At 34.8% G+C, this 10664-nt stretch overlaps 1 protein-coding gene across 3 annotated transcripts; it reads right to left on the bottom strand.

The window, feature by feature from the left end:
• Positions 1-3365: 3365 nt before the first annotated feature.
• LOC148203530 (uncharacterized) lies at positions 3366-9921 on the bottom strand. 3 transcript variants are annotated; one of them, XR_015784179.1, is made up of 7 exons: positions 9282-9919; positions 9011-9194; positions 8660-8910; positions 8135-8249; positions 6170-6262; positions 5716-5855; positions 3366-3889 (listed from the first exon to the last, which is right to left on the bottom strand). XR_015784179.1 is itself a non-coding variant. In XM_088106323.1 (7 exons), the coding sequence occupies exons 1-7, from the start codon at positions 9638-9640 to the stop codon at positions 3773-3775; spliced, it is 1263 nt and encodes a 420-aa protein (XP_087962449.1). In that variant the 5' UTR covers positions 9641-9908; the 3' UTR covers positions 3366-3772. The 3 variants fall into 3 exon arrangements, 2 of the variants coding, with proteins under 2 accessions (XP_087962449.1, XP_087962450.1); XM_088106323.1 differs by having other exon boundaries at positions 5716-5859; positions 9282-9908; XM_088106324.1 differs by lacking the exon at positions 5716-5855 and having other exon boundaries at positions 9282-9921.
• Positions 9922-10664: the final 743 nt, after the last annotated feature.

The raw sequence follows: 10664 nt of genomic DNA on the forward strand, positions 1-10664 counted from the left end.
ATGTTATGTTTATCTTTTATCTTTTAGTTTGTTATTATTTGTTATTTGTATTTTGCGCTTAGTCCATATTTCTTCTATTATAAATAGAGACCCTATGTGTATATTCAAATGACTGCTAACTCATAATTTTTACACCACTGTACTAGGTGCAATTAATTTCCCAAAAACAACGTTTTTCTAAGCTTCCTAAATGAGTTTAATTTCAAGTTATTGTTTCATGTTTGTTACTTTAGATGGGTAACTGAGTTTAACGGTCATGAGTGGTGTTTAGTGCACCAATGAACATATTAGGTCATTGAATTGTTGAGAAAAAATGTCATTTCGATGCTTCAATGTAAGTTAGATGAGCTTTATATGCATCTTTGGCCATTTTCTGCCCTGGTAATCGATTACAGGGGTCTTGTAATCGATTACCAGAGGAAAAATGGTCATTTGTATAGAAACTTCAATTATACTCCTTAGCTGGACGTACAGCACTCCCCAACTCTGTTTTTCTGACCTTTGCTGCTTGTTTTGCTCTTAACTTTCCCCACCGAACTTCAAACGAGTTGGTTCTTGTTTTGTTGGCATTTAGCCTCAAAGAGCTTTCGAATGACTACTAACTCATAATTTTTACACCAATGTACTAGGTGTAATTAATTTTCCATAAACAATGTTTTTCTAAGCCTCCTAAAGGAGATTAACTTCAAGTTATTGTTTCATGTTTGTTATTTTAGATGAGTGAGTGAGTTTAATGGTCATGAGTGGTGTTTAGGGCACCAATGAACATGTTAGGTCATTGAATTGTTGAGAAAAAAATGTCATTTAGGTGCATTCATGTAAGTTATATGAGATCCATAAGCATTTTTGGTCATTTTCTGCCCTGGTAATCGATTACAGGGGTCTTGTAATCGATTACCAGAGGAAAAATGGTCATTTGTATAGAAACTTCAACTATACTCCCCAGCTAGATGAACAACACTCCCCAGCTATGTTTTTCTGACCTTTGCTGCTTGTTTTACTCTTAACTTTCTCCACCGAACTCCAAATGAGTTGGTTCTTGTTTTGTTGGCATCTAGACTTAAAGAGCTTTCGAATGACTGCTAACTCATAATTTTTAGACCACTGTACTAGGTGCAATTAATTTCCCTAAAACAACATTTTTCTAAGCATCATAAATGAGTTTAATTTCAAGGTATTGTTTCATGTTTGTTATTTTAGATGGGTGAGTGAGTTTAACGGTCATGAGTGGTGTTTAGTGCACCAATGACATGTTAGGTCATTGAATTGTTGAGAAAAAATGTCATTTAGGTGCTTTCATGTAAGTTAGATGAGCTTTATAAGCATTTTTGGCCATTTTTTGTCGTGGTAATCGATTACAGGGGTCTTGTAATCGATTACCAGAGAAAAAATGGTCATTTGTACAGAAACTTCAACTATACTCCCCAACTGCATGAACAACACTCCTCAACTCTGTTTTTCTGACCTTTGCTGTTTGTTTTGCTCTTAACTTTCTACAAATGGACATGGCAAATTTCGGTTATGAAGGACATTGAAATGGAATAAAAATTGTTGATAAAATCAAAACTGATGAATGATCAACAACTATGACCAACAACAGTTCAAATGAAAATGACAATCACAATGGGAATAATTTGCATCTTTATTAACATTCAAAATATTTATTACAATACATTTACATTTACATTTATATTTACATCTATCTACATTGATCTCCTACTGCCAATAATCACTAAATACAAAATTCACTCATGTTTCGGACGATATCCAATATACGGGGTACTATAAGCTCTACTCTTGTAACGCTTTCGTCGTCATTCCTTCATAAGGTTGTTTTTAACGTGTTGGTTTTTTTTTTTTTGTTCCTTTAAATCTTCTCCAATTGTATTAGCCGATGCTTTCACAAAGGAGTAACAAATTTATTTGCTTGATGCACCGACATCATCAACGAACTGAAATTTAACAAAAAATACAATTTATAAAACCATAAAAGGAAATTCTAACAATAAAGGAAAGGGCAAAAACCGAAACTAGATAGGGAAAACCAAAGGTCATACGGCATATACCTTGCTCTCACTGGACAATTCCATTTCGTGCAATACAATCTACGGAATCAAACCAAAAAGGTGAGACCTTGAACAAACAAAAGAAAGTTTTCATTTACAAAAGCAAAAACGAGACCTTAAAGAAAGAAAGGACACACCTTCAACAGAAAAACGAAAAACCTTCAACAAAGAAAGGTTAAACCTTCAACAGAGAAGAAAAAGGACACACCTTGAACTGAGAGTGTAGAGAGAACGAAGGACTGGAGAGAGAACGAAGAGTGGAGAGAGAACGGAGAATTTGAATTGTATAGAGAGAATGAATCCTTTTTTTCTAAATGAAAAAAGCAAGGGTATTTTGGGATTCATAAGTGTAATTTGATTACACATTCCCATGTTACATTTTTCAAATAAAAAAAATCATTTTAACATATTCCAATACTATGTTGACACGTGACAGATAAAATTTGGAAATATGTAGTTATGCGGCAGATTATGGCATTTTTCTGTTCCTGCATAGCATAGTGAACATGATTAAAATGAAGGAACAGAACAATACAAGTAATTGAGCATGTTATTGCAACAGTGGATAGAAAGCAACAACCATGGTTAATCTTTTCAGCTCGTGATCCCCTTGGATACTCATCTAACGCTTGGTCTGGTTGGGAGCATTTGAAGTTCCAATGCGAAGGATTGCAGAAAACAAAGTAGACATGGTATTTTATGATCACGTCCACAAATACGGAAGAATATGCCCCGTTTATCAGGTATCTACAAAGACTACATACACTACAACTGAACCATGTTTTCTAATTATCTAAATGCATGTGAAGCAGAATATGTGTGAATTCAGAAAAGAAATATTACTCTGGCACTAAGTAACTAATTTATTCCTTTTCAAGTAAGATTTAGGAAACATGATTGTAAACACTAAGAAAGATAAGTCAAATGATACAATTCCGAATATGAATAGATCAAATTCTAAAAACTACATCGAATATGCGAAGATTATTGAACTTTCCCTCTTTCCTATTTCGTTTTCTGTTTAAGGTTGTTACACTTGGCTAAAGAAATATTTAATAGATATAGATTTAGAGAAAATAAACCTTATAATACCATGTGTCTTTAATCATTAATAGTAATAGATTAATGTTTTAATGTCCTAGTTATCTAATTCTGATAATAACAAACGTCTACTAAAATTTAAAGGCTAGAAGTATTCCAAAGAATTTGATGAGTGGCCAACATGCCTCAATCAATCAAATATCATCACGATGATCGATTTAAAGTATCAGTGCTTTTAAGTGTAAGATGGCGGAAGTCTGGCAAATAACCTGACTGTTGTAGTGAATTCGACTTTAAATTTAAAATAGACTGTACAATTTCATATGCTATACCGTACACTGCTTGACTCAGGAATAACTCGATCAAAATACAAACATGAGGCTACCAGTAGTATCGAACTAACCAACCAGACACAAGAGAATAACATTATTGCGTATGCACAACTCCTCCCATCTGGGCAGAAGAAATTTCATTTACAGATCACAATTTAGGTATGGTTATTACAACTGTGTCTCGGTACGTGTGGTACGCGTCAATCTTCTGCTCTATAAATTATTGAAGCTTTCACAGAAACATGCATCCTAATGAACCAAAAAATTTAATGTGAAGACTTTAACATTGCACTCAGGATAAAAAAACTGATGCAATCCAGAGAGCTTGCTCAATCAACCATCCATCTCAACATCACAAGCTATGCTTTCTTGATCAACTGGTGAGCTGACAGATTCCAACAAAACATCAATTTTTAAGGGGGAGTGTCGAATACTGTATTGGAACATAACCTGAAAGTGTAAAATTGCAGCATTGTTGTAAGCAGAACCTCCAAAATCAGAGCAACAAGCGAAATAAGCAAATCAATTAGATAAAATTGTCCAACTCTCCTGCATTTCAAATCTGAACATTTACAGGTCAGTGTCAAATGAATATTACGAAAAAAAAAAAAGCACAAGGAAGCAACAACAAAATTAACTTCATAAAGTCGTCTCAGGAAACTCTGATTTTCTGTTGCCGAAAATTGAGAAAGCCTCCAAAATTTCTAGCTTAATTACCACTCTGTAGTACAATGCAGTTTCAGTAATCCATAACATAAATTGAAGGACATGTCTTTACAGTGTGGTTGGAAAGAAATGCTAAAACTACTACTGGTCAAGTGATGCTTTTGGTGTTCACTAGGGGTAGTCTTGCTTTCTTAGGTTTCTTGTGGTATTCAGCTAAAGGTCTTTTTAGGAGGACTGTCTTTGGTTGATCTGCGGAGGTTGGCATGGAAAATTACACGTTTCTTCTAGTATTGGATTAGTTTTTGATGATACCTTACCTTCTTGCATTTGCATCTCATTTCTTTCTTAATAAATTATTTCTTTATCAAAAAAGAAAATAAAAGGAATCATCACAAAGCCACGTCTAGAGGTTGAAGAAATTATAAACTTTTGAAAGATCATAGCAATAACAGAATAATCGCAAGGCACATGTAAAATAGAATAATAACGAAAAGAGGAAAAGAGAAAAAGAGAGGATAAACCATAACATAAGTTAAACCTATGACTAATTCCCCACTCATAAAGCATCTAAACTAGATACATATAATACTTTTTATAAGGCAAATCTCCAACAACACTAACACTTTGTTTGGATAGAATGAATGGAAGGCAAGTGGAAAACGAAATAAAGGACAAGATATAAATGGAAGGTGAGAGATCATTTGGATGAGTTCAAGGCGAATAGGAATAAGTGGATAAGATGATTTTGTTGTTACTCATAATTTTATTTCCTATTGTTTATTAGTAATTATCCATTATTATTATAATAAAAAAAAGAAAAACAAATCCATAATCAGTTATGTAAGAAAATAATACTTCACAAAACATAATATTTTGGCAACATAATCAACCATGCATACAATATAATCGATTGTATGTCTAATATTATCAATTATATTACCTCTTTCACCTATAAGTTAGAAGCCACAGTGGCTTTCTTTTCAAATCTCATAAATACAACAAATAAACTTTACACCGTGGACCCATATAAAATCAGTTCAAATTAAAGCACATCAAATGAAACAAACACTCAATTGTCCAACATCTTTGTGATAGGTACCCAGAATTACTGAGAATTACAAGACAGTTCTTGTATTATTAGGAATGAACTAACTGTTCTACCAATGTGGTAAGAACAAATAACAACCAAGTACAACACTCAAGATCTTTCGAGAGGACCTGTCTCTCCTAACATCCTTGTTCAAAACAACCCAAAAAAAAATACTCCCTGCAAAAACCTAACATAGACTATATATAATAGTCTGTTATACAATACAACTTCAGGAGGTTATAACACCTACTTGCCACTAAACCTATCAATACCCCTTCCATGAAGTTTCACCTTGTCCTTAAGGTGAAATGTAGGGAACACCTTACTAATGGTAGGTGCTGCTTCCCAACTATTTTCAATGGATGGAAGATGTTGCCACGGGATTAAAACATCCACGTCACCTTCTTTGTTGATTCGTGTATCCAATAGTGCTTCTGGATAAATATCTTAACATCTAACAATATGAAAGGAAAAATAGAAAAACTTTGGTGCTGTCCTGAAATATTTCCTTACAACCAACCTTAGAGAAACTATCAGCGTAACCACGAGCTCGGTTGGCCTTCCCAAGATAATGTAGATCAGCTTTCTCAAGCTTCCCATCCATCAAAATCAATCCTCCCTCCCCAATTGAAAACCGTACAAGGTATCCTGAATGCAGCCCTGACTACAAAATGAAGTTAAATAGGAATTATTTAGTAAAGCCTAAACAATAAATTAAAACTTGAGTCCCATGACTAAATCCGAGCTTGTTTATTTCTAATTTTCATGACTCTAACAACAGACTATCCCATCCAGAATTGATATTTCACAGCCAATTATTTGAATCAGTTCAGTAGTGTAAAAAAAAATCAAATTTCAGGAAGTGGTGTAAGATTGTGTAGTCAGAAAGTGTCAATTCTGAGTCACAGAAGTCATAACCACATTAAGCAAGAGATGCCAATTTACAGTTATATAGAAACCTCTTTGAAACAAACCTGTTGTATAAAGCTTCCATCCAAACAGCCAAATACAATAGGAGGATCGTCCGAAGTGGTCAGTTTTCCATCCTCTTGAAGCTCCAAAACCAACTGTTTGCAAAGGTGGATAAAATGATTAAGCAACATGATAAATATCACATGTCAACAAGTGTATCTTAATACAAATAAAAAATTTATATTTTAGACCTGCTATACATGACTTCACCACAATTCAGTAAAAAGAGTCCTTCAATAACTTATTATCAAAAGTAAATTTTATCAATCCAATTGGTAGATTTAATGTTCTTATAAAAAGTAGATCAAGTTTATAAGATAATATTACATAATTTAATAGTCGATTTATGTAGTTTATTTTGCATAATGAAGCTGTTGAAAGTGTCTTTCTACAAAGTTTGGTACCTAGTATGAACTGATCTTATTCCTACGCACCAGTCCAGAAGGCTTTCTCCAATGTAGGGCAGTGGATTTGGGGAGGATGAAATTTACAGTCTTAAACTCTGGTCAGCCTCATGTTTTAAATAATTAGTTACAAAATAACAACATTCCACAATCAGTTCAAAATTAAAATAATCATGTTTCCTTAACTAATATCTCTTACCTTTATTATAATCACCGAAACTATGGTTGCCAAAACCTCTAGAGATGCACATGAAGAAAATACATATTTCACTAACAAAATTGGCATCCTAATGCACACTTCTTCCCCCTAATGAAGTCTAAGGAGGACTGGCGTACAAAACCACAAAGAGGAGTTGTTTCCAGGAGTTGAACCCATGACCTCCAAGTCCATAAGCAGCAAATTTACTGCTGTATCAAGGCTAAAACAAAATTAAATCCAAATTTCATGAAGCCAAGCAATCATTCAATCGTGTTTTTTATCTCACATTTGACCATCTAAAATCTAACATCAACGTGCACAATATAAAACTGCTCAATCAAAGGCTTTACAAGCTAGGTATCCAATGTCAAATATAATTAGAACACTGAATGTAATTATGCATTTTTTTCAGTTTTAAATTTTAAAAAAAAAAATTGTCTGAGCTTCAAGCCACTTGCAGGTAGATTCATTATCAATTTATCATTAAAAAAAATGCAACGTAGTTGAAAAAGAACAATAGCCAATGTTAAGCCATCAAATGTTCATAACACAATGATAATTTCCATTCTAGAAAGAAGGAAAGAGGGAATAGATGCCAGCCTAAACTTGAACTTAGAAGATGTCTAGGGTCTGCTTATGGCATATGCCAGTGAGTTTCTCCTATTTCTGTAGCATCAGGATATAACTCAACAAACTAGATGCCACACAAAAGAAGTTTCTGGAAGTGCACATGTTCACATACAGTGTTAGGTTTCTATGGATTAAACCTAACCAAAAGAGAGATCGCACACACAGTACTCACACACAGAAGACCAAAGAATGCTAAACTTGTATTCACAGCAGAAAGAAATACACTGTACAATCTCAATTGAGAGCCTAACCTCCCCCACAGGGTTAACACTCCTGTCAACTCAACAACTGTCAAAAAACGTCCCTCCAAACAATACATGAATTCTATTTATACATTCCCTCTTTCCCCGCTTCTCCTAACTGCCTCGGCAGTTAGGCTATTAATGCTTTCCTCTTCTCACATAAACTCTCCATTCTCTAACATACAGTATCTTCTCTCCATCTCTATGCAACCTAAAACTGTATCAAAGCAACCACATGTCTGCATTGGTACGTATGCAGTTTCCCTTCCAGCTATAATTGAACAATTTTATTAGACGGTAGATGGCTGCAATGAAAACATGAAGCAAGAAAAATTTTCCATGGGTGCCCAACAAGGGAAACCAGTGTTCCATACATACAATTTCCAATCTAAAGTCCGGAAAACCACAAAAGCATACAATATAAATATAAGGAGCAAAGAAAAGGCACCGAAAGCAAAGCAATGAAAAGATGAAAAGGAAGCAAGGGAAAACCTGCTGTTGGTTCGGAACCTGTCCTTTACTGTCCGTGTCCATAACATATTTACTACAGTTTTCATCCTTCCAAACTAATGCTAAAGGCGTAATTCCTGCCTGATAATGAGCATGCCTAAAAACAACATCAAAGCAAAAAGGTCAACCCAAAATACTAAGCCTAAAATGGGAAAATAGACCCATGTTTAATAACAAATCCCATTGCATAACAGATTATACGACCTAAGAGAACCATGACTTGAGTTGAAATAAACGCTGATTGGATAAACTTCTTCTTAAGAAGAAAGAATAAAATAACTTCTATCATAAGTTAAAAGTAATCTATGTATAAGTTGATCTTGAAGTTATCTCATTATAGCTTCTCCAAAAGTCAATTTTAACTTATAAAGCAAAGTGTAGCTCATGGGAAAAGCTATCAGATAACGGTTCTAAACAATCTGGCAAAACAATCCATTAGGTTGGCACTTGGCACTAGCAGAAAGGTTTGCTTCAAGCAAACCACGTAATGAAATAGTTATCAATTACTTGTTGTAAAAAAGAAGACCATCTTTGACATAAGGCACCGGTGCCGAATAAGCAGCTTGAAGACCATTCCAGTCACAACCATACACCGGAACCAAACTGAACCTATACTTGTGATAATAAGAAGGAGGTTCACAAGCACCACTTTCTGCAAGCTTGGAATTCAACCAGAAGAACCTAAACTCCGCAGTGCAATCGGACAGAGAGTAACCCTTCCAACAAACCATGTCAATAACGTAATAGGTCTGATCCAGCTGCCACCCCCAAAAAACCACACACAATACAAGTCAACACTCAACACTAACATTAAAAAAATTTTAAAAAAAAAATCCATTCAGATAGGCAAGTAGTAACCTCGTGAAAGATGCAATCCAATATAGAGTAAGACTGAGAGGAACCAGATTCCTTTCTCCTGGCGCCGCTCGGTAGCGCGGAGGGAAACCGATTCAGAATGGAACCGTTACGCAGACGGCTAATAGTCGTTCCGTTACACGAAACGACGAAACACCGTTTTCCGGAAGGGCGAGCGAAGACGAACCTGAAAACGACAAAAATCAAGTTTCGGTTAAGGTGTAAGAAATTGCGAAGAAGAGAGGTTGAAGGAAGCTTAGGTTAGGAGAAGAACCAATCTTGGGCGAGGTTGTTGGGAACGTCGATCATCCACTCGGGGAGCATGAGCTGCTTTGCGAACCACTTGCGAGCTTCCGCTGCCTTCAGCTTCGAGACTCCGACGAAGTCGAGGTTCTCGAGCGAGTTCGAGCCGGAAGAGGAAACGGATTCGGTAAGTTCGAGTTCGAGTTCGGGTTGGGATTCTGGTACGTAGGATTGGGAGGGGAGAGTCAGGACGGTGCTGACTAAGAAACGCGCATGGCGCTGGGCGTCTTGGCGATTCTGTGCCTGGCGGAGAAGAGACTGTGCCCTGCGCTTCTCTTGATCAGAAATCGGCGGTCGCTTGAACGGACGGCGGAGATCGCTCGGTGCCATGGCAGAGTTACTGTCAGTTTGAGGGATTCAAAAACGAGGAGAGGGCACGTTTCTGTTTGAATGTATTTTAGAAGGATTTTTGTTTGGGAACTTCTCAATGGAGAGAGAGAGGGACTAACGCTGTGTTCGGATGAAAGTAATTTTCTCTTTAAGCGAATCAGGGAAGATGGATTTACGAAAAAATCGTGTTTGCTTGTGCTGATATGTAACGATAGAAAAGCGATGATTTGCACAAATTTCACTCTTCAGACCATCTCTCCATTTCGGATGCAAGGATTTCGAAATGACTTATATGCCCTGTATCATTATTAAAAATTCCAAGACAATGTGCAGCATAATATATAAAAACGATAATATTAACATTTGAAAGTGTATTGGATTCTTAAGTGCAGTGTTGGATTCCACTAAAGAGCTTTTTGTGTCAAATATAAGACATAACTACTTATTTTAAAATTATATTAAGAAAAAATGACTTTATTTAATTAAATAAACTATATTATTTTAAAGTATAGGTTTTCTATTTAAACTTTTACCATCAAAATAAGTATATTTTAAATTTTTAATCTTAAAATTATACTAAGCTAAAATATGGTATTGTTTAAATAATTATTAATTTTTTTACATTTTAAAAATTAATTTTATTAATTATTTTTAATTTTTTACTCTTTATAAACATTTTTTACAATTAAATATAACATTAACGAATATCATTTTATATTACTTTAATAACTAGGGACATTTTTGTAATCTTTAATTTTTATCAATTAAACAATTTTTTTAAATATGTCCTATGAATCAAATCCTACACTAATTCTCACAAATTTTACTCTCAAATCTACTCTTAATTACCTACAAATCCACTTAAAAAACAAGAAAAATATTACCCTCAAATCTATTCAAATCCATTCAAATCATCTCCCCCAAATCATCTCTCTCAAATTACCTCAAAAGAACAAAGCCTGAGTGATTAGTCGGACTAGTTAGGCCAAGAGGTTTTACTAATATCTACTTTTAACATTTTATA

The sequence above is a fragment of the Vigna umbellata genome, chromosome 2 (assembly GCF_029865625.1).
Source record: "Vigna umbellata cultivar VRB3 chromosome 2, Vumbellata_1.0, whole genome shotgun sequence".
Classification (NCBI taxonomy): domain Eukaryota; kingdom Viridiplantae; phylum Streptophyta; class Magnoliopsida; order Fabales; family Fabaceae; genus Vigna; species Vigna umbellata.